General features: G+C 43.1%; 2 protein-coding genes across 6 annotated transcripts in view; one reads left to right on the top strand and one right to left on the bottom strand.

Annotated features, from left to right (window-relative positions):
• ccdc57 (coiled-coil domain containing 57) overlaps window positions 1-1,384 on the bottom strand; it is a 34,173-nt gene extending 32,789 nt beyond the window's left edge. For 3 of the 4 annotated variants that reach the window (XM_052478035.1, XM_052478037.1, XM_052478041.1), the window contains exon 1: window positions 1,239-1,384. The gene's annotated coding sequence lies outside the window, so the exon portion shown is untranslated. The remainder of the gene's footprint in view (window positions 1-1,238) is intronic. The other variant, XM_052478036.1, reaches the window with a different exon arrangement.
• Window positions 1,159-23,379, top strand: LOC118402900 (monocarboxylate transporter 4-like). 2 transcript variants are annotated; one of them, XM_035801255.2, is made up of 7 exons: window positions 1,159-1,297; window positions 14,871-15,137; window positions 17,736-17,879; window positions 17,966-18,102; window positions 18,298-18,765; window positions 20,332-20,512; window positions 21,685-23,379. In XM_035801255.2, the coding sequence occupies exons 2-7, from the start codon at window positions 14,915-14,917 to the stop codon at window positions 21,939-21,941; spliced, it is 1,410 nt and encodes a 469-aa protein (XP_035657148.1). In that variant the 5' UTR covers window positions 1,159-1,297; window positions 14,871-14,914; the 3' UTR covers window positions 21,942-23,379. The 2 variants fall into 2 exon arrangements, with proteins under 2 accessions (XP_035657148.1, XP_035657149.1); XM_035801256.2 differs by having other exon boundaries at window positions 1,164-1,310.
• Window positions 23,380-25,055: the final 1,676 nt, after the last annotated feature.

Here is a 25,055-nt window from a genome sequence, read left to right as displayed (position 1 = left end):
GCAGTTCAGATACGATCCAAACTGCAATACCCCATAAATTGTTTCATGGCTGGTCTCAGAATATTCCGCAGGTGAAGAAGCCCGATGTGGAGGTCCTGGGCTGGTGTGGTTACACGTGGTCGGTTAGACGTACTGCCAGATTCTCGAAAACGATGTTGGAGGCGGTTTATGGTAGAGAAATTAACATTCAATGCTCTGGCAACTCTGGTAGACATTCCTACAGTGAGCATGCCAATAGCACGCTCCCTCAAAACTTGAGACATCTGTGGCATTGTGTTGTGTGACAAAACTGCACATTTTAGAGTTGCCTTGTATTATCCACAGCACAAGTTACACATGTGTAAAAATCAGGTTCTTGATATATATTATTATATTATATATTATATGCAACACCTGTCAGGTGGATGGATTATCTTGGAAAATGATAAATGCTCACTAACAGGGATGTAAACGAATTTGTGCACAATATTTGAGTGAATTAAGCTTTTTGTGCCTATGGTACATTTCTGGGATATTTTATTTCAGCTCATGCTGCATTTATATTTTTGTTCAGTATATATGTATATACATATATATTCCGTGTTTTTTACATTGCTCATTCTGCTATTTCTTCATAAAAAAAATTGTGGGATTTTGTGTAAGACATTTTCTGTTAGAGCTAGAAACACAAGCATTTTTTGTTGCACCTGCGAGAACATCGGCAAATCTGTGTACACAGCCAATAAACTTTGATTTTATTTAAAATGGTGGATTACATAATTTAGTTTGACTGCAGAATTGATTGTGCCGTTGTGATGCAATGATGCTGTCGGAGTGATCGAGGCATGAGCAGCAGCTACGTAGGCAGCAAAGTGGGCAGTAGCTACATAAAACAAATATAATAATAATACTTTCTTTTTTTTAATTGCATGCGCAGAAATCTTTCTCCGACTAGCACTTGAACGCTGCAATATGCAGCGTTCAAAACAACTGGGAACTCGGAATTAGAAATATCCGACCTCAGTGCGTAAAAAAAAGAAAGGGAACTCGGAAAAAAACTAGGTCCGACTGGGAAAAATGTGTTTTAAAGGTCATCCAACTCGGAATTCCAACTCCGGAATTTGGGCCTCTTTCTAGAGCTCATGGCGTCATTATTTGACCTTGTATATATGTCCGTGTTCCCAGTTGTTTTGAACGTGGCATTAGTCACCGCAAATGGGTTTCCAGAAAATCGCAGCCGTGCCGAAATAAATACTCACATGAGGAGGCGTGAACGCATGGTCCAGACCAGAAGACGTTACAGACAAAGCTTCGTCAGGTAAGAACAACAGGTAAAAAAAAAAAACATTGGCATGATTAAAGTGTCATACCCGTTGATAATTTTGGGAGACAGCTGTAATTTAAGAACATCTTTGTTGCTTTATTATTCACAAACTCCCATGGGATAATGCTGCTTGTACACTAGCCTGAGATCAAATGTGTCTTTGCGTGGTTTCAATTAAATCGCCTGTCGGCTATACTCGTGGGCAGAGAAGCACGCCGAGTTGTGTTTCCATGGAAATTAACTTCCTAAATATGATAGGCTATAGTTTAGGTTACGACATTGACTGGAAATAAATATTAATAACATGTATTTGTGTCTGCCTGCAAATTGTCCCCTTTCCTATCAAAGTTATGAAAGACTATTTCGAGACTTTTGTAGACTATTCCTCTGTCGCAATATTCACAAACGCTAATAGCCTAATACTTGCTGATGAATGTTCTGTTAGCCTACCTTCTATTTGGTTGGGAATGCGAGATCAAGTGTGCTTACGTGTGGTCTCAATTAAATAGCATAGATTATATGGCGGAGAAGCATGGCGCAGTTGTCTTTAACTTCCTATATGATAGGCTATGTAAAGGAATATTGATAACGCATGTATTTTACTCTGCTTACAAATTGGCCTGCTCCTAAAATTATATTATCCCCTAACTACGCTTTCAAACTACGTCAACCCTATTGGCTGATATAGCTCAATAATACTGCTTAATATAACGTGTCACATGAGAATCTCTGGTATATTAACCTATTTCTTAGGCCATTTTTGTGTATTTGGATTTTGAGTAGGGTGGCAAAATAGCTGGGAACGGCATACCCCTTGCTTCAATACTCATGGTTTCATTACACTACACAAGTTATTGGAAGACTGTCTTCTGTAAAAGGGGGGTTTGTTAAGAGCCCTGATGCTAAAATCTGAACCCTGCTTACAGTAGGGTTTTGGAAGCATAAGGAATAAGAGGAAGAGGAATACCTGTGTAAGAATGCTGTTTATTGACTATGGCTCAATATTCAACACCATAGTACCCTCCAAGCTCATTATTAAGCTCAAGGTCCTGGGTCTGAACCCCGCCCTGTGCAACTGGGTCCTGGACTTCCTGATGGGCCACCCCCAGGTGGTGAAGGTAGGAAACATCACTTCCACTCTGCTGATCCTCAACACTTGGACACCACAAGGGTGCTCTCTGTTCACCCATGACTGCGTGGCCAAGCACGCCTCCAACTCAATCATCAAGTTTGCAGACGACACAACAGTAGGCTTGATTACCAATGATGATGAGACAGCCTACAGGGAGGAGGTGAGGGGCTCTGCGAGTGTGGTGCTTGGAAACAACCTCTCACTCAATGTCATTAAAGGAGATGATCGTGGACTTCAGGAAACAGCAGAGGGTGCACCCCCCTTATCTTCATTGACGGGAATGCAGTGGAGTAGGTGGTACGCTTCAAGTTCCTTGGTGTACACATCACTGACAAACTGAAATGGACCACCCATACAGTATGGTGAAGAAGGTGCATCATCAGAGCCTCTTCAACCTCAGAAGGCTAAAGAAATGAGGCTTTTCACCTAAAACCCTCACAAATCTTTACGGATGCACGATTGAAAGCATCCTGTCGTTCTGTACTGCCCGCAACCTCGAGGTTCTCCAGAGGGGAGTGTGGTCTGCCCAACTCATTACCGGGGACAAACTTCCCACCCTCCAAGATACTTACAGCACCCAATGTCACAGGAAGGCCAAAAAGATCATCAAGGACATCAACCACCTGAGCCACTGCCTGTTCATCCCGCTATATCATCCAGAAGGCAAGGTCAGTAGCGGTGCATCAAAGCTGGGACCGAGAGACTGAAACAGCTTCTCTCTCAAGGCCATCAGACTGTTAGAGCCATCACTAATATTACACACTGACTCAATCTCTGGCCACTTTAATAATTAAAAATTGTATGTAATAAATGTGTCACTTTAAACTATGCCACTTTATATAATGTTTACATACACTGCTCATCTGTATATACTGTACTCAATACCATCTACTGCATCTTGCCTATGCCGTTCGGCCATCGCGCATCCATATATATTATGTACATATTCTAATTTATTCCTTTACACTTGTGTGTGTGTGTGTATAAGGTAGTTGTTGTGAAATTGTTAGATATTACTGCAGGGTCAGAACTAGAAGCACAAGTGTTTCGTTACACTCTCATTAACATCACAGCCTTCACCAAGCTGTCTGTGTGGGTGGACCATTTCAGTTTGTCCGTGACGTGTACGCCGATAAATTTTAAACTTTCCACCCTCTCCACTACTGTCCTGTCGATGTGGCTAGGGGGGTGCTCCCTCTGCTGTTTCCTGAAGTCCACGATCATCTCTTTTGTTGACGTTGAGTGTGAGGTTATTTTCCTGACACTACACTCCGAGGGCCCTCACCTCCTCCCTGTAGACCATCTTGTCGATGTTGGTAATCAAGCCTACCACTGTAGTGTCGTCTGCAAACTTGATGATTGAGTTGGAGTCGTGCATGGGTGAACATGGAGTAAAGGAGAGGGCTGAGAACGCACCCTTGTGGGGCCCCAGTGTTGAGGATCAGTGGGGTAAAGATGTTGTTTCCTACCCTCACCACCTAGGGGCGGCACGTCGGGAAGTCCAGGACCCATTTGCACAGGGTGGGGTCGAGACCCAGGGTCTGAGTTTGGAGGGTACTATGGTGTTCAATGCTGAGTTGTAGTTGATGAACAGCATTCTTACATGGGTATTCTTCTTGTCCAGATGGGTTAGGGCAGTGTGATTGCGTCATCTGTGGACCTATTGGGGCGGTAAGCAAATTAGAGTGGGTCTAGGGTGTCAGGTAGGGTGGAGGTGATATGATCCTTGACTAGTCTCTTAATGCACTTCATGATGACAGAGGTGAGTGCTTTGGGGCGGTAGTCATTTAGTTCAGTTACCTTTGCTTTCTTGAGAACAGGAACAATGGTGGCCCTCTTGAAGCATGTGGGAACAGCAGACTGGGATATGGATTGATTATGTCCGTAAACACACCAGCCAGCTGGTCTGCTCATGCTCTGAGGACGTGGCCTGTGCAGGCAGCCCTGCGAGGGTTAACACGTTTAAATGCTTTACTCACGTTGGCTGCGGTGAAGGGAGAGCCTGCAGATTTTGGTAGCGGACTGTGTCGTTGGCACTGTATTGTCTTCAAAGCGAGCAAAGTTTGGGTTGTCTGGGAGCAGGACATTGTGGTCGGCGACGGGGCTGGTTTTCTTTCTAACAAACTAGTTTTGGCAAGTATGTTAGGACATCTACTTTGTGCAGGACGGAAGTAATTTTTCCAATTTGTTTAGACAGATTTATTTCACTTATAATTCACTAATCATTCCAGTGGGTCAGAAATTTACATGCATTAAGTTGACTCTGCCTTTAAACAGCTTGGAAAATTCCAGAAAATGATGTTGTGGCTTTAGAAGCTTCTGATAGGCTAATTGACATCATTTGAGTCAATTGGAGGTGTACCTGTGGATGTATTTCTAGGCCTACCATCAAACTCGGTGCCTTTTTGCTTGACATCATGGGAATATCAAAAGAAATCAGCCAAGACCTCAAGAAAAAAAAGTGTAGACCTCCAAGTCTGGTTCATCATTGGGAGCAATATCCAAACGCCTGAAGGTACCACGTTCATCTGTACAAACAATAGTACGCAAGTATGAACATCATGGGACCGCTCAGGAAGGAGACGTGTTCTATCTCCTAGAGATGAATGTACTTTGGTGCTAAAAGTGTAAATCAATCCCAGAACAACAGCAAAGGACCTTGTGAAGAGGCTGGAGGAAACGGGTACAAAAGTATCTATATCCACAGTAAAACGAGTCCTATATCGGGAGGGTAGAAAGGCCGCTCAGCAAGGAAGAAGCCACTGCTCCAAAACCGGCATTAAAAAAGCCAGACTACGGGTTGCAACTGCACATGGGAACAAACATTGTACTTTTTGGAGGAATGTCCTCTGGTCTGATGAAACAAATAGAACTGTTTGAACATAATGAGCATTATGTTTTGGAGGAAAAATAGGGAGGCTTGCAAGCCAAAGAACACCATCCCAACCGTGAAGCACGGCGGTGGCAGCGTCATGTTGTGGGGGAGCTTTGCTGCAGGAGGGACTGGTGCACTTTACAAAACAGATGGCTTCATGAGGAAGCAAAATGATGTGGATATATTGAAACACCTCAAGACATCAGTCAGGAAGTTAACCTCACTAGGGTAGGGGGGCACTATTTTCACCTCCGGATGAAAAGCGTGCCCAAAGTAAACTTCCTGTTTCTCAGGTCCAGAAGCTAGGATATGCATATATTTGGTAGATTTGGATAGAAAATTCTAAAGTTTCCAACTGTTAGAATGTCTGTGTATAACAAAATATGGCTGGTGAATGGGTCTTCCAAATGGACATTGACCTCAAACATACAAAGTTGTGGCAAAAGTAGTGGCCATCAAAGTCCTGACCTCAATCCCATAGAAAATTTGTGGGCAGAACTGAAAAAGCGTGTGAGCTAGGAGGCCTACAAACCTGACTCGGTTACACCAGCTCTGTCAGGAGGAATGGCCCAAAATTCACCCAACTTATTGTGGGAAGCTACCTGAAACGTTTGACCCAAGTTAAACAATTCAATGGCAATGCTACCAAATACTAATTGAGTGTATGTGAACTTCTGACTCACTGGGAATGTGATGAAAGAAATACACACTGAAATAAATCACTACCATTATTCTGACATTTCACATCCTCAGGATTACCACTTTATTTTAACTGACCTAAGACAGGGAATTTTTACTAGCATTAAATGTCAGGAATTGTGAAACTGAGTTTAAATGTATTATGCTAACTTCTGACTTCAACTCTAAGTCAATAGATTGCATTCAATGCTAAAAGATAAGTATCAAGTTATTGTCTGAGTTTCAACAAAATACCCATTGCAGCTTTATCACCACTTTGTACTGTGTGTCTGTCCTGAGATGGAAAATGTCCGGGTCTTATTTTAGGAGAGCTGATAGTCTAGGCTTGCGGAATGCTGCATTGTGCGTGAGGGGTCGGGGCACACTGCTATAGAGGGGTGAGGCAAGTGGAGAAGTATGTGTGTTTGCCTGTTTGTTGGGAGCCAGGTGGCTACACATGACACAGGAGTAGTTCATACGGTAGACATGCGTGCGTGCACACCTCCCGTCCCAATTCAGAGAGTTACAAACACTTGGCTACAGATGCAATGCTTTGAAATGTGATGACTACTTTTGATTAGTCTTTATTCTTTTTTACAAATTCTGCAGTGTTGCTGGCACAAAGACTTGCTGAATGTGTTAGTGGCAATCTAGTCATATGTTGTAGATATTAAAGAGTTCTTACTGCCAGTTATCTGACAACTGTTCTGCACTGGATCTCAATCTGACCTCAGCTGTTATAGATGCACATTTGTTCTAGTAACAACCATTTCTGATGTTAATGCATGATAAAGTCCATTCTGAAAAACATCTATCAGTATTTTGTATCTTCAGTGAGGAAGTACCCACTCATTCAGATGTGACATGCACATTTATGAGTGCTGGTCATGAGTGCACTATGATCACTTTGACAACGTCTCTTACAGATCTGTTCACCACACCACTAAAATATTGTGGGGAGTACAAGGATACCTGTGTGCTGTATTTTGTTTTTCCACACTCACAAGTTGAAATTGACCCAGGAAGTATTGGCTGGGCCAGAGGGAGACGGGAAAGCTTCCACAGGTATGGCAAATCGCTCCATTTCTGACGAGAGACACCCAACCCCTCACACCAATAGAAAATCCACAAACCAGCAGAGCGCTCCCCAGCAGCACAGCTCTGGGGCCTGTACACTCCGCCCCCTGCATCTTTTTCCTGGTCTTCCACACTACCTGTTGGGGCAGGCAAAAATGTCAATTTACTAGGCAGTCCCTTCACCTGTTGGCTATGCTTTACCAAGGGCCTCTAACATATTGGTCCAGAGTCAGCCTCAACCCTAAGCCTGTACAACATTCACCAAGGACAGAAAACGACCCTTACAGCCTGGAACAACAAAAAAAGATGCTTCACTTGTGGTGAAATCTGCACGGAGCCTTCACCGTGCGCTGCCACTTTAATAAAAGAAATCGGCGCCCAAAAATACCCATTTCCGATTGTTATGAAAACTTGAAATCAGCCCCAATTAATCGGCATTCCGATTAATCGGTCGACCTCTACTGTGAATAATCCCGCTGTAGATAGATCAGCAATACACTTCTCTATGGGAGGTTTATACACAGAGCACCAACATCCTCTCAGAGAAAAGCCAGGTCCCATCTGTCCCATTGCCCTCAGCCCAAGCAGATGGTCTTTCTGAGCCACCTTCAGTCATTGCGTACAGATTTACACCCAGCCACTTCTTGCAGGTCACCCTACTTAATGAACCCCACTCACAAGCAGAGGTCAGCACACTGTTCTGGGTGAGTTGGTTGTGAAGGAGTGGCTTCTCCATTTATCCATGCTCCTGCCTGTGAAATATGACATATTCAAAAGATTAACAATAGATGGCGAAGTCAAGGATGGTTCCGTCAGTGGTGAAGTTTTCCCTAAATCAATGCATATGACAAATCCAGCAAAAGGACCAGCTGGCTTGTCTCTTGAATATTTCAGGTTATTACCTTCCTGAGGGAGATTAACTTTGCCTGCTGGTGGTGGTGGATGAATGGGTCAACAATGGGTCTCAGGATCTCGTCACAGCATCTCTGTGCATTTAAATTACCATCGATTTTAAAGTGGAATTGTGCTGTTCATTGTTTGTAGCTTATGCCTTCCCATACCATAACCCCACCGTCACCATGGGGTACTCTGTTCACAACGTTAACATCAGCAAACCGCTCGCCCACATGAAGCCATACACATTTGCCAACTGAAGTCGGTTACGAAGTCAAACTGTGGTTAGGTCAAGTCCCTGTTGAGGACAACGAGCACGTAGATGAGCTTCCCTGAGGTGGTTTCTGACAGTCTGTGCAGTTGTACAAATCCAGTTTCATCAGCTGTCCGGGTTGTTGGTCTCAGACGATCCCTCAGGTGAAGAAGCCAGATTTGGAGGTCCTGGGCTGGTGTGGTTACACATGGTCTGCAGTAGAACACTGCCAAAGACTCTAAAATGATGTTGATCGAGAAATTAACATTAAATTCTCTGGCGGAAACTCTGGTGGACATTTCTGTAGTCAGCGTGCAAATGGCATTGTGTTGTGTGACCAAACTGCAAATGTTAGTGTCCTTTTATTGTCCCCCAGCACAAGGTGCACCTGTGTAATGATCATGCTGTTTTAATTAGTTTCTTGATATGCAACACCTGTCAAGTGGATGGATTGTATTGGCAAAGAGGAATGCTCACTAACAGGGATGTAAACAAATGTGTGCACAATTTGAGAGAAATAAGCTTTTTTTTGTGCGAATGGAACATTTTTGGGTTATTTTTATTTCTGCTCATGAAACATGGGACCAACACATTGCATGTTGCATTTTTGTTCAGGGTATTTTGTAATGGACACAGTGCCACCTTTTTTGATAACAAAGCTGCCGGCAAGCTGCGGTACAGCCCATGCTCATGGTTTTCTCAAAGGAAGTGAAATGATAAGCTACAAGGACTTTGCTTGTGAGCATGCACACTGCAAATGACATGCAACTAAGTCCTTGAATATTTTCTTGTGGGTGCCTTTTCATTTTCTGGATTGACACTTGTTTGTAGCTAACCTCAGATGGACTATATGGGTGATATATGGCTTAAATGGCTGATATTATTCTAACTTGAGATCTGAATTTTCACAAATGTCCCATTGACATCAGTGAATGATTGAGGTGAAAGTCTGACTTCTGCATTACATGCTCATCTCACCTCGGTATAAAGTGAGGTGCCCTTTTTTTGTTGAGGAAGCTGCTGCTAATATGTATGTGGGGGGGGGTCTTTTCTGCAGGGTGAGCGCACTGGACAGGATTTCTCCTTGTGTTGATTTACTGTTGACTCTTTGGTGCAGACAAGCTGTCCCCTCTCTCAGAAAGCATCACCTTATCCACATACATGCGCAAAAGCAAACTCTCCTATATCATGCTGTGTGAGAAGAGAGCAGAGGAGACTCACTCAAAGCACTAACTCGGCAGACCTTCTCAAGGACATTAAACTCTGGGCAAATATGGAGCCATGCACTTAGCCAATATCTGCAGCCTTTTTATTAGTGTCCTATAAAAATAGGAACGTATACAGTACGTAACTATTTACCAGAGGTTGTCATAGTTGCTACACAAAATTGTTACCCCAAATGAATGCATGGGACCAGACTGCTACAATAAGACATTGAACCTTACAGAAATTCTTAAATGATCTTACCTAAATGACATGGGGCCAGATAATATTTCTGATATCTAGCCTAACAAATGAATGATTGTGTAATTGGGTGATTCTCATAACCTTTTAAAAAAGTGTTTAAAAAAATAAATGTTTACATAAGTTTACATTGTACGTAATAAATATTATAGTTTAAAGTCTGTGGACGTGTCTCATTACCAAAACACGTTCCAGTTTGTAAATGGTTTTATTCACCCATGATGCATCATCTAGAGGAGTAATCCTTAGATGAGCACAAGTTAGGTTAATTTAATTGCATACCCTGAGTGTCTAACCCTGATGTGATCCTCTTCTCTATTATTGCGGACTTAAGTACACATCACATCAAACTAATAGTGAAATGCTTACTTACGGGCCCTTCCCAACAATGCAGAGAATGAAAAATAGAGTTGATAGAAAAGTAAAACATGTAATAATAGATATTCAATTATTAACAGTAACTTGGCTATATACAAAGGGTACCAGGTCGACGTGAAGGAGTAAGAGGTAATTGAGGTACAGTGCCTTTAGAAAGTATTCACACCCCTTATTCTACATTATGTTAGACTGAATTCAGTCTTTTATATACACTGCTCAAAAAAATAAAGGGAACACTTAAACAACACAATGCAACTCAAAGTCAATCACACTTCAGTGAAATGTAACTGTCCACTTAGGAAGCAACACTGGCAATAAATGTCCCATGCTGTTGTGTAAATGGGATAGACAACAGGTGGAAATTATAGGCAATTAGCAAGACACCCCCCAATAAAGGAGTGGTTCTGCAGGTGGTGACCACAGACTACTTCTCAGTTCCTATGCTTCCTGGCTGATGTTTTGGTCACTTTTGAATGCTGGCGGTGCTTTCACTCTAGTGGTGGCATGAGACGGAGTCGACAACCCACACAAGTGGCTCAGGTAGTGCAGCTCATCCAGGATGGCACATCAATGCGAGCTGTGGCAAGAAGGTTTGCTGTGTCTGTCAGCGTAGTGTCCAGAGCATGGAGGCGCTACCAGGAGACAGGCCAGTACATCAGGAGACATGGAGGAGGCCGTAGGAGGGCAACAACCCAGCAGAGGGACCGCTACCTCCACCTTTGTGCAAGGAGGAGCAGGAGGAGCCCTGCAAAATAACCTCCAGCAGGCCACAAATGTGCATGTGTCTGCTCAAACGGCCAGAAACAGACTCCATGAGGGTGGTATGAGGGCCCGACGTCCACAGGTGGGGGTCCAACACCATGCAGGACGTTTGGCATTTGCCAGAGAACACCAAGATTGGCAAATTCACCACTGGCGCCCTGTGCTCTTCACAGATGAAAGCAGTTTGACACTGAGCACGTGACAGAGTCTGGAGACGTCGTGGAGAACGTTCTGCTGCCTGCAACATCCTCCAGCATGACCGGTTTGGCGGTGGGTCAGTCATGGTGTGGGATGGCATTTCTTTGGGGGGCCGCACAGCCCTCCATGTGCTCGCCAGAGGTAGCCTGACTGCCATTAGGTACCGAGATGAGATCCTCAGACCCCTTGTGAGACCATATGCTGGTGCGGTTGGCCCTGGGTTCCTCCTTGGTTCCTCCTAATGTAAGACAATGCTAGACCTCATTTGGCTGGAGTTTGTCAGCAGTTCCTGCAAGAGGAAGGCATTGATGCTATGGACTGGCCCGCCCGTTCCCCAGACATCATGTCTTGCTCCATCCACCAACGCCACGTTGCACCACAGACTGTCCAGGAGTTGGCGGATGCTTTAGTCCAGGTCTGGGAGGAGATCCCTCAGGAGACCATCCGCCACCTCATCAGGAGCATGCCCAGGCATGTTAAGGAGGTCGTACAGGCACGTGGAGGCCACACACACACACTACTGAGCCTCATTTTAACTTGTTTTAAGGACATTACATCAAAGTTGGATCAGCCTGTAGTGTGGTTTTCCACTTTAATTTTGTGTGACAAATCCAGACCTCCATGGGTTGATAAATTTGATTAATTGATAATTTTTGTGTGATTTTGTTGTCAGCACATTCAACTATGTAAAGAAACAAGTATTTAATAAGAATATTTCATTCATTCAGATCTAGGATGTTATTTTAGAGTTCCCTTTATTTTTTTGAGCAGTGTATTTGAAAAAAAATCTCCATCTGCACACACACAATGACAGTGAAAACATGTTTTCATTTTTTTTCTTAAATTAAATGCGGATCTCAATACTCACCTGTGAGCTCAGGTGCATCAGATTTTGGCTGATCATCCTTGATGTCACTACAACTGGATTGGAATCCACCTGTGACCAATTTAAATTGTTTGGACATGATTTAGAAAGACACCTGTCTATATAAGGTCCCACAGTTGACAGTGCATGTCAGCACAAACTATACCATGAATTCCAAGGAACTGTCTGTATATCTCAGATGGAATTGTGATTAGGTATATATCTGGGAAAGGGTATAAAACTATTTTTAGAGTTGAAAGTTTCCGAGGACACAGTGGTGTCCATCATTGGAGGTGAAAACCTGGGAAGAATCCAACCAGGAAGTGGGAAATTGGATTTACAAGAGGTTTATCTTTAAAATGGTGTATACTACTTGTATGTTTGAGGGATTTCTGTTTTTGAATTTGGCGCTCTGCAATTTCACTGGCTGTTTTCGAGTTGGGACGCTACTGTCCCACTTGTACCAGAGAGGTTAAGTTGCCAAAGCCCAAATTTGAATCCCATTGAAAATCCATGAAATGATTTGAAGATTGCGTCTCACTCAAAATAATTTGAGGAAATCTGCAAGAATGGAATAATATCCAGATGGGCAAAGTTGATACAGACGACTCAAAGCTGTAATCACTTGCAAAGGTGTGAATAATACTTATGTAAATTAGATTTCTGTATGTCCTGCGGTTGGATGCAAAGCAGATGCCATACCAAGTGGTGATGCAGCCAATATGCTCTCAATGGTGCAGCTGTAGAACTTTTTAAACATCTGAGGGGTCCTAGCCAAATCTTATCAGCCTCCTGATGGGAAAGGGGCGTTGTCGTGCCTTCTTCACGACTGTGTTGGTGTTAGACCATGATAGATCCTTACTGATGTGGACACCGAGAAACTTAGCGGTCAAACAGGAAAATGTTTCCAATTGTTTTTTTCCACCATGCATTTTTCCCATAGGGGATTTTAGAACTTAAAATAAGGGCTGTGTTTTTGTGTAGGCTTACCCTGGCATGACGTATTGATAATTGTGTAAGTCTCTCTCGGACAAGGTGACCTTTAATCAATAGTTTCGGCTCTAATTTAAAATGCTAATCAGCATCCAAGTAGACATTATGCAGGACTACAAATCCCTGCAAGCTCCTGTACGTCCTCTTTAGCTGACACCGTTGCTAAAAGGTTAATTTAAAAAAAAAACTTACCCAAGACATTTCACAGAATTGTCAATTTAATTAAATGTAGCCAATGTATTCATAACTACATTTAGTAAACATAAGTTTAATCCAGAGATTCTTACCTTTGCCTTGATTCGGCAGTCTCATCCAGAGCAACATGGCATCTGTAGTTCTGTATGATAGCCACATTAGCAGCTCATTGCATTTCATTTTTGGGGGGTAAATACAGTCAAATCTATCAACTTCACGCCAAGGTAAGCCTACACGAAACGCAGCCCTTATTTGAAGTTTTTCTAAAATCACCTTTGGTGGGGACACAATTATGCTGGAAAAATGATTGGAACCATTCCCCTGTTTTGACCGCTTTGGTTTTAGGGTATTATGACTCATTCTGGTACTGCAAACTTAATGATGGTGTTGAAGTCGTGCGTGGCCACGCAGTCGTGGGTGAATCGGACCACAGGAGGGGACTAAGCACGCACCCCTGAGTGCCCCCTGTGTTGAAGTTCAGCATAGTGGATGTGTTGCATAAACGCAACACCTGGGGGGCGTCCCATCAGGAAGTTCAGGATCCAGTTGTAGAGGGAGGTGTTCAGTCCCAGAGTTCTTAGCTTGGAGGGTACTATGGTGTTGAACGCTGAGCTGTAGTCAATGAACAGCATTCTCACGTACTGTAGGTGTTCCTTTTTGTCCAGATGGGAAAGGGCAGTGTGGGGTGCGATTGAGATTGTGTAATCTGTTGGGGCGGTATACAAATTGGAGTGGGTCCAGGGTGTTGACGTGAGCCATGACCAGCCTTTCAAAGCATTTCATGGCTTCAGATGAGTGCTACGGTCATTTAGACATTATCTTGGCATTGTTCTTGGGTACTGGGACTTTGGTGGTCTACTTGAAATGTAGATATTAGACTGGGTCAGGGATTTGCCAAATGGAGGGTGAGGGAGAGCTGTGTGTGTGGAGTAAAGGTGGTGGTGATTTTAATATTTTAAACTTTAGTTGCGAAGGTGACATGCTGATAGAAATTAGGTAAAACAGATCTCAGTTTTCCTGCATTAAAATCACTGGTAAAACACGAGCGCTGCCTCTTGATGATGAGCATTTTATTTATGCTTATGGCCCTATACAGCTTGTTGAGTGCAGTCTTAGTGCCACTTACTGTCAGCATCGGTTTGTGGTGGTAAATGGACAGCTACGAAAAAAGAAATTTGTATGGTCTACAGTTTATCATGAGGTATTCTAACTCAGGCGAGCAGAACCTCAAGACTTTCATAATATTAGAGATTGTGCACCAGCTGTTAAGCAACACACACTACCCACTTTGAGCTTACCTGACGGTGCAGTTCTGTCCTGCCGATGCATAGAAGAAGAAAAACGCTAGAATATTGGCCTTGTTCAGCCAAGTTTACGAGAAACATAGGATATTACAGTTCTTCAGGTCCCGTTGATAGAATAGTCTCCAACAGAGCTCGTACAGTTTGTTCTCCAGTGATTCTACATTCATCAATAGAAGAGCGGGTAGAGGCGGATTATTTACTCGCCACCGTAGTTTCACCGGGGTACCTGGATGTCGGTCTCTTTCCTTTCTGTGTGTAGTATTGGGACCTGGTCCGGGGTGAGCAGTATGTCCTATACCGCAGACTCATTGCAGTAGAAATCTTCTTCCAGAAGCTCTTTTCGGTCATAGGAAACGATGGCGGATACATTATGTACTAAAAAAGTTAAGATCGGTGCCAAAAACACACAAAATGGCAGAATTGGCCGCAATATATTCCACCGCCATTCTTTTAAAAATCATTCCTCCCTTGTTTCTTTTTCTCTCTGTTCTGACCCAAGTTGACGGAACAGACGGTTGAGGGAATCTCCTAGCAGAGAGGATCATGGGAGGAGCCGTGGTAGATGATGAGCCTAGTGATGTCAAGGCACCAGATGGAGGGTGGGGCTGGGCAGTGCTCGCCGGGGGGTTCGTCATCACTGGGTTCTCCTACGCCTTCCCCAAGGCCGTCAGTGTGTTCTTCAAGGAGTTGATCAGGGAGTTCGGCGTGGGATACAGCGACTGTGCATGGATTTCTTCTATACTGTTGGCCATGCTCTACGGCACAGGTACATATATATATATTTATCTCACATCACACACACAGGAATTTGTAAGTATATCCAACAGAAGTGTTTTCTCGATGATGAGCCAGTACAAGGAAAAGGTGCAGGAGATTAGAGAAAGTGTCAGATCTGGGCGTTACTACCTCCGGAGTCTACACAACTTAGGCAGGACCTTTTTATTCATAATTGTATCTTTATTTTACCAGGTAAGTCTCATTGAGATTAAAACATATATTTTACAAGGGAGACCTGGCCAAAATAGCAGCACACAAAGTTTAAGATGTATATTTACAACAAAGCACACAATTATCACATTAAGCAGGAGGTTAGGTGCATCTAGGGGCCAAACCATCGATAGCCCCCCACTAACTGACCTAGCACACACACCCGCAGCCCCCAGATAGCATATGTGACTCACCATTTGGATTTGGTCTTATGTAGCAACAGTTGAAATAGAGCTACAAATGTTATATCATACACTGCATTTTTGAGGAACAATGGGAAAGTAATTGTCAAAATTAGAAATGTGAACACATCATAAGCCTTTTGATTTCTTTTTAAATTTATGTACAGGAAATTAGCTTTTAGATTTGCTTTTTTATTTTTTTTATCAGCATCAATCAGGAATGCGTAGGGTCAGCTATACCGTAAGGACCCCTTAATGTCCTCATTACTTGTAGTGCAACAATGGCCTGTAAAGTTCTCTATATTTTAAAAGATTTAACCAAACAATATTGGAATCACCATGGCCTCAACCATAAACTGTCAATTTATCTTCCTGATAGATTAAGTTAAAATATGTTACATTTTAATTAGGTTTAAGAATAATTAAGCAACTGAGGGAAAAACAAAATTGCTATCGTGTACACCACTTGAATGAAGTGTCATTTGTGTCTAACGTCAACTCCGTCAGAGTGCTGAAAGATCTGAGAATTGTTTTTTATTGGGGATTTTCAAATTATTGTATTGAGCTGTCTTATGTATCCTAACCAGTCAGGCTTCAAGACTGGTCACTCAACCAAGACACACATCTCTGCGTGCCTGGCAGGTGTTGGGCCGACATATCAGCTTGGATGTCGGCCCACCACCTCAAGCTCATCCTCGACAAAACAAAGCCGCTCTTCCTCCCAGGGAAGGCCTGCCTGCTCCATGACCTCCATCACGATTGACAACAACCGGTGTCCCCCTCCCAGAGTGCAAGGAACTTTGTTGTGACCCTGGACAACATGCCTGTCGGTCTCTGCAAACATCAAAGCAGTGACTCTCTCCTGCAGGTTCATGCTCTACAACATCTGTAGACTTGGACCTTATCTGACACAGGAATTAGCGAGGTCCTAATCCAGGCACTTGTCATCTCCAATCTGGACTACTGCATCTCTCTGTTGGCTGGGCTCCCTGCTTGTGCCATCATACCCCTGCAACTTATACAGAATGCAGCAAGCTGCTTGGTGTTCAACTTTCCCAAGTTCTCCCATGTTCTCCTACGGAGCAGCAAGAGGTACTGCCCCTCCTTACTTTCAGTCTATGCTCAAACACTACACCCCAACCCGAATACTCTGACACCTCTGGTCTCTTGACAATCCCACCCTTATGGAAGGGCAGCTCCCACTCAGCCCCGTGAAATCTCTTCTCTGTCCTGGCACTACAGTGGTGGAACTGCCCATCTTTCAAAAACATCTGAAACTCTACCTCTTCAACCCAATGTGTGTTCTGTCCACTATTTACTCAGCGCTGGGTTGTTTTTTTTTAGTGTAGAATTTAACAATCAATGCCTTTTTTAAATACTTGTTGGACAATAATTGTAAAAATGAAATGCCTTTATGGTATCTGAGTTGAGAGAAACCCAGTTAGTCTTTCAGGCATCCCTGAGCTATAAAACGGCACATTTGTCTCTCTGCACCATGGCACAAAAAATGATCTGAAATCCTGGTGGGGGGACCTTGCTTAGACCTGCGAGTCCCTGCGAAACTGCACTACGCCACTGCCCCTACTTCCTTTTTCACCATAGATTTTTATCTTTAAAATCATTCAAAGAGTCGTGCTCCTGTAATTTCATGTCCTGTTGTAGCTTGTTCCAATTGGAAGGGTCAGAACTTTTTTAAACATTTTTTTAACCTGCTTGTTCTGGCCTTAAACACAGTCAGAACTGTGCATAACAGAAATAGTAAACAAACAATTGGACCAGCTGGGGACATTTTAAATCCCTACGAGGTCAAATGCTATTTATAGGGGGTTTAGGGTGAAGGTTAGAATTAGTGTTAGGGTTAGAATTATGTTAGTTGGGTGCTAGGGTTTTATTTTAATTTTACCTTTATTTAACTAGGCAAGTCAGTTAAGAACAAATTCTTATTTTCAATGATGGCCTAGGAACAGTGGGTTAACTGCCTGTTCAGGGGTAGAACGACAGATTTGTACCTTGTCAGCTCGGGGGTTTGAACTTGCAACCTTCCGGTTACAAGTCCAACTCTCTAACCACTAGGCTACCCTGCCACCCCAACAGGCTAGGGTTAGGGAAAATAGGATTTTGAATGGGACTGAATTGTCTGTCCCCACAAGGTTAGCTGTACAATACTGTGTGTGTGTGTGTGTGTGTGTGTGTAGGTCCACTGTGCAGTGTGCTGGTGAACAAGTTTGGGTGTCGGCCAGTGATGATGGTGGGAGGGCTCTTTGCCTCCTTGGGAATGGTCCTGGCCTCCTTGGCCACCAGTATCATACACATCTACATCTGTACTGGAGTTATAACAGGTTAGTAAATAAATACACACATCTACCTTTACTGGTGGGCACACACACATACACACTTTAAAAACAGTTTGCCCCCTGTCTACCAGGTCTTGGCCTGGCGCTGAACTTCCAGCCGTCTCTGATCATGCTGAATCGTTACTTTAGTGAGAAGAGGCCTCTAGCTAATGGACTATCTGCTGCTGGGAGCCCTGTGGCCCTCTGCTGCCTCTCTCCTCTGGGACAGGTACTACACCTCTTCAGTCTCCCTATCTGCAGTTGTAGATCAGTATTATAATTTAGGGAGAAGCATATGAACACAATGAGCGACGTGTGCTACTCTGAAGGATGAACAACACAAAGGGGAAGTTGTATGCTGTGTTGGCGGCATATCAGAGTTACGGCTCATCATTCATGTTTTTCTTCATATTTCTCCCCAAAGGTGCTGCAGTACCACTATGGCTGGAGAGGCGGCTTCCTTATCCTGGGGGGCCTGCTGCTCAACTGCTGCGCCTGTGGGGCCCTGATGAGGCCCCTGGTGGGCCCCAAGAAGACCCAGGACCAGGAGTTGCAGGCTGTGGGTGAAGCAGAAAGAAAGCTCAAGCCTAAGAAAAAGCTCCTGGATTTTAGTGTATTTAAAGACAGAGGTTTCCTCATCTATGCCATAGCTGCGTCCATCATGGTACTGGGCCTTTTTGTGCCGCCTGTGTTTGTGGTGAGCTATGCCAAGGAGATGGGGAATGAAGACACCAAGTCTGCCCTCCTCCTCACCATCCTGGGGTTCATTGATATCTTCGCCCGCCCCACATGTGGGCTGATTGCGGGGATGAAGTGGGTCCGGCCTAGATGTGTGTATCTCTTCAGCTTCGCCATACTCTTTAATGGCATCACCGATGTCATCAGCTCACAGGTAAGTCTGGAACTTGTTTTTATTGATATTATTTGTATGGATGGATGTATTTCTATGGGATGTAAACGATACATAAACAGTATTTAATGTGTTGTATCGTTATTACATTCCTGTATTGACACAGTGTATGTGGAAACCTGTTTGTCGAACATATTATTCCACAATCATGCGTATTAATATGTATTTGGTCCCCCCTTTGCTGCAATAAGAGCCTCCACTCTTCTGGAAAGGCGTTCCACTAGATTTTGGAACATTGTTGCCATGAGCATTAGTGAGGTCGTGCACTGATGTTGGGCGATTAGGCCTGGCTCACTGTCGGCGTTCCAATTCATCCCAAAGGTGTTCAATGGGTTGAAGGTCAGGGCTCTATGCAGATCAGTCAAATTCTTCTACACCGATCTCGACAAACCATTTCTGTATGGATCTCGCTTTGTGCACGGCGGCATTGTAATACTGAACCCAAACTGTTGCCACGAAGTTGGAAGCACATAATCATCTAGAATATATGCTGTAGGGTTAAGCTTTCCCTTCAATGGAACTAAGGGGCCTGGTCCAAACCATGAAAAACAGCTCCAGACCATTATTCCTTCTCCACCAAGCTTTGCAGTTGGCATTGCATTGGGGCAGATAGCATTTTTCTGGCATCCGCCAAACCCAGATTTGACTGGCATCCGCCAAACCCAGATTTGACTGTCGGACTGTCAGATGGTGAAGTGATTCATCATTCAAACATGTTTCCACTGCTCCAGAGTCCAGTGGTGGCGAGTTTTACACCACACCAGCTGACACTTGGCATTACATATGGTGATCTTAGGCTTATGTGCAGCTGCTCGGCCATGGAAACCCATTTCATGAAGCTTCCAATGAACAGTTCTTGTGCTGACGTTGCTTCCAGAGGCAGTTTGGAACTCGGTAGTGAGTGTTGCAACTGAGGACAGATGATTTTTACAAGCTTCAGTACTCTGTTATCCTGTTCTGTGAGCTTGTGTGGCCTACCACTTCGTGGCTAAGACTTTGTTGCTCTTAGACATTTCCACTTCATAATAACAGCACTTGCAGTTGACCAGGAAAGCTCTAGCAGGGCAGAAATTTGACAAACTGGAAAGGTGGCATCTTATGACGGTGCCATGTTGAAAATCACTGCTCTTCAGTAAGGCAATTCTACTGCCAATGTTTGTCTATGGAGATTGCATGGCTGTGTGCTCGATTAGCCACACTCGTTGCTAACAAGTGTATGAAAAATGGCCGAATCCACTAATTAAAATTGTTATTTATTTTTTTATTTTATTTTTTTACCTTTATTTAACTAGGCAAGTCAGTTAAGAACAAATTCTTATTTTCAATGACGGCCTAGGAACAGTGGGTTAAGGGGTGTTTTGAAGGGGTGTCCACATACTTTTGTATATATAGTGTATTATTGTGGACTCTGCAGCCTTCGAGACCCGGAGCAATTGTAATCATTCAAATTCTATGGATAATCAGTCATGATTTGTCATCAGTCATTTATCTGGTCATATTATGTTGTTGTGAATTATATAACCACGGGTGTTGCTTCTCTTTTGGCAGGCGACAGACTACCCTGGTCTGGTGGTGTTCTGTATCTTCTTCGGGCTCTCTTATGGGATGGTGGGGGCGCTGCAGTTCGAGGTTCTCATGGCCATCGTGGGCACAAAGAAGTTCTCCAGCGCTTTAGGGCTGGTGTTGCTCATGGAGGCTATCGCTGTGCTGGTGGGACCGCCTGGAGCAGGTCAGTACATAGGGAGGGTTAGGATTGGGTTAGTGTTAGGATTAGGGTTATGGCTAGGGTTGGGGTTCAACCAAGGCTGTGGACGTGAAGCTGGGGTTCAACCAAGGCTGTGGACGTGAAGCTGGGGTTCAACCAGGCTGTGGACGTGAAGCTGGGGTTCAACCAGGCTGTGGACGTGAAGCTGGGGTTCAACCAGGCTGTGGACGTGAAGCTGGGGTTCAACCAGGCTGTGGACGTGAAGCTGGGGTGTGGATGTGAAGTTGGTTATGGTTATGCTTACGCTTACTACAAGATCTACGCCACACGTAAGATTTGTAGTGTCACAATGTTTTTTTTTCTTCTAAAAGGCCTTGTAATACACTCTGGCATTTGACACTTTTTTTTTTTAACTACCTGAAAATTGAGACATGCAGTATCCTTTCTTCTGCAGCCATGGGGGCAGTGTTGTCACGTGCTTCCTAGATCTTATTTATTGGCTATTCATCAGTTGCCTATTTTGCATTGATAACAAAATAATCTCAGCGACTGTTCAAACAGTAAACCAAACAACAAGAATCCACCCCAAAAGGTGTTTTTGTTTAGAAGTAATAAATAGTGATTACACACTACTGTGAAATTGTAGAACTTGCTGTAGCCAACTTGCTAGCCATGTGCTTTTGTCTGCCTGACCAAAACATGACTTTATATTTTCAGCTGATTATGGGACTGACTACACAAGCAGCATTTCAAACTGGGATACTGTTTTAGGTTTAACCAGCAAACATAAGAATATTTGCCAGGGCATAATTGTAAATTATAAATCTGATTAATTTCACATGAAGATGTGGGAAGCTAAAAAGGCTAGCTAGCTTGAGTTATGGATACTCTTCCGAAAAAAGATTGGTAAGAGTGCAGTGTAACTGCAGTATGCTACAGATAACTTCCCCTTTGTGTTGTTTTTACTGCAGTAATTTAGCAGTGTAACTGCAGTTAGAGTGTAGTCGACTGCAGTTTCAAAACTGCATTCTTTTGTAATGTTAGGGTTGAGCCGGGGTGTGGACATGACATTAGGGTTTTGAACGAAGTCTTCAAACAATCAAAGCCAGTATAGACATTTTAGCTGGTGATAAACTGCGTATGCCTTGAATGTATAACAGGTAATAAACTATTCTCATACCTCTCCTCTTCCGTAGGTCGTCTGCTGGACGCCACACATAACTACATGTACGTGTTCCTGCTGGCTGGCTGTGAGGTCATTCTGGCCTCCATCGTCATCTGCACGGGCAACTTCCTGTGCATCAAGAAGAAGCCAGATGAGCCTGAGGCCCATCTAGAGAATGGCGCCCCCATAGAGATGGAGAAGCTCAACAGCCTGCTGGAGGCGGAAGGAGGAGAGCATGAGAGGGCGCAGCCGGTGGGGGTGAGGGGTGGCGCCGCAGAGGCAAAATAGGGAGTGGAAAAGAATGGAGGGGTGGGAAACCCAGAGACAGCTCTGTGATGGAGAGAGAAGGGATATTTGTTAATTGATTTTTAGAGCGACTGACAAGCTTTTATGAAACACTACCAATAGGGACTAACATAAGAATACACACGCTGGCAGGGATGAAGAGAAGGATGGATTGCATTGTGCTGTACATGTGTTGTATGCTTTAATATACACAGCAAATTGACCAGTGTTACCTTGTGCTTTTTCAGGGTAACATTTTTGTTTTGATTCTGGAGTAAAATTAACTCTAAGGGTTAAATTGACACTGAGTGGTGTAATAGAACCCCAGTATCTGTTAATAACCGATGTTGTGAACCAAAACCACAGCCATCATGTTTCCCATAATGTTCAATGCAGGTGATTTAAAAAAAAAAAAAAAAAAAAAATGTTTGCGCGGAGGGGGTGTACATTTATTAATGTTGTGCTACTCAAATATAAATTCCATACATTTTTCTAAACTAATCCAATGTGTTACTTGGATGTATTGCACACATTACTGAAATGGTTGTCCAGTTTAAATGCATTTGATACTCATATTTTAGTCTTCCCAACCCTGGCAGTCATTCTGAATAAAAGTTGAGTGAATACAAATTCCTAATGTTGATGTTCCCACTCTGGCTGAATTCCAATTGGAATTACACATTACTTTGCAAGCCATCATAAATATGAATTTCAGGCCTGATGTGGCCTGTAAACCATGTGTTTCTGGCCACTGTATTGGGGTAAAACTAGGCTCTCAACATAAGGCCTTATGAAGTATGTAGAGTGGGGCAAAAAAGTATTGTCAGCCACCAATTGTGCAAGTTCTCCCACTTTAAAAGATGAGAGGCCTGTAATTTTCATCATAGGTACACTTCAACAGACAAAATGAGGAGAAAATCACCTTGTAGGATTTTTAATGAATTTATTTGCAAATTATGGTGGAAAATAAGTATTTGAAGTGTACCTATGATGAAAATTACAGGCCTCTTTTAAGTGGGAGAACTTGCACAATTGGTGGCTCACTAAATACTTTTTTGCCCCACTGTATTGTTATAAAGAATTACATTTGAATGATAACATTCACTTGGGATCTCATTTGGTGAAGGCCACAGGACTGAAAAATGAATGAATGCAGCAACCATGTCTGTTACTAACAAATACAGGGTGGTGACTACAATTCACTCAAGGCAAGGCATCCTGCGAAGTATGCAAATAATGCTTTACACTGTTAATTTACCATTGAAACTGTGGACCCATATTAACACTGTTGATTTAAAACTGGAGAATTTGCTGTATACAGACCAGCAGGCACAGCAGGAGGAACACTATTAAATGTTATCTAGAATCGCACTGCCGCAAACACACACTGCTGTGCCCACAGTACACACACACACATGCACTCCAGGCACCCAATAGCGTACACACGAAACCTTGAACTAACTAATACTTGTCACTGCCTAATCTTGAAGTGACTTCTCTTCAAAGACATTAAACATCTCTGTAGGTGCAGCAGTCTAAGGCACTGCATCTCAGTGCTAGAGGCGTCACTACAGAGCCTGGTTCGATTCACAACCGGCCGTGATTGGCCCGGGGTAGGCCGTCATTGCAAATAAGAATTTGTTATTATTTATGGACTTGTCTTAAAAATATTGTTTTTAAGACATCGAGCTGGTTTTCCGAACCCAGAATAGGCTTAGCATTGGACTGAGAAGCATGCTCAAATTCTTAATTGAAAATAAAAAATTGAAAAAATAGCTTCTTTAGCAAAGAAAAAAATTCTTAAGCAAGAATTGTGCTAGGACTGTCGGACGGGAAAACTAGCTGTTGTAGAGGTTTGGAACTCTTATTAGTCAAACTAATTTACTGCCTCGTGATGTCACCAGGCAGACCCAAACTACAGGCTGCAATTTCAGGTGATCTTTTCAAACCACTCTTACATTTAAAAAGGGCATTATCATAATTTTCAGTATTACTCCAACCTCTTAATGCGGAGATGGATATATAAAACACAGGTATCACGTTTTTGACTGCACTGGGCCTTTAACTTGTACTCGGTAATATTTTACCCATACATTTGACTTGTTACAGTAAGGTCTAAGTGCTTGGTGAAATGTTATGAGTGAATCTCAATGTTGAGATAAATATAACTTGTTTCTTTCAATGAACAACACATCTTCAGCCAGTAACCTAACATGCATCTTTGTTTCTAATACAAATATATTTTACTCCATGAACTGCTGAGTTACACATATGTTAATTAAGCCTCATTTTACATGTATTTCTCTGTCTTCAACTGTAAGGACTTTGTTACAGCTGTGCTTGTCTGGTAAACCACGTTGAGATGGACAGTTCTAATACGGAGGATATCAACGTGTCACGTGGCAGCTAGAATGCTGTTTGTTTCAAATACCAAGTGTTTTGAAAAAAAATTGAAGCATCTGTCTGTTTATGCTGAGAAGTGGAGTAAGAATATTGGCAGGCTACAGATGGGAGTCTACAATAATACTGTTTTGTATTGTTGGTGTATCTAAACGTGCAGGGTTTTGTTTGGTCACAACTGTCAGGATCTTTTTAAATCTGAAAAGGGGATCCCTTAACATGTGACAGAATATGACATTATAGCTAAGTATCATAGCTAAACCCCAGCCCAGTCCAACCCAAATTTGTAATATGGAGGACAACCTATTTTATTCACGAAGTATACAAAATATTAAGAACACCTGCTCTTTCCATGACAGACTAACCAGGTGAATCCAGGTCAAAGCTATAATTCCTTATTGGTGTTACCTGTTAAATCCACTTCAATCAGTGGAGGTGTTCAAGAAGGATTTTTAAGCCTTGAGACAATTGAGACCGGGATTGTGTATGTGTGCTATTCAGAGGGTGAATGGGCAAGACAATAAAAGATTGAAGTGCCTTTGAACAGAGTAGGTGCCAGGGGCACCGGTTTGAGTGTATCAAATCAAATCAAATTGTATTTGTCACATACACATGGTTAGCAGATGTTAATGCGAGTGTAGCGAAATGCTTGTGCTTCTAGTTCCGACAATGCAGTGATAACCAACAAGTAATCTAACTAACAATTCCAAACTACTG

The sequence above is a fragment of the Oncorhynchus keta genome, chromosome 24, assembly GCF_023373465.1.
Source record: "Oncorhynchus keta strain PuntledgeMale-10-30-2019 chromosome 24, Oket_V2, whole genome shotgun sequence".
Lineage (NCBI taxonomy): Eukaryota > Metazoa > Chordata > Actinopteri > Salmoniformes > Salmonidae > Oncorhynchus > Oncorhynchus keta.
Note: the sequence above shows the minus strand (reverse complement) of the source record. Positions and strands in the feature narration are given on the sequence as shown.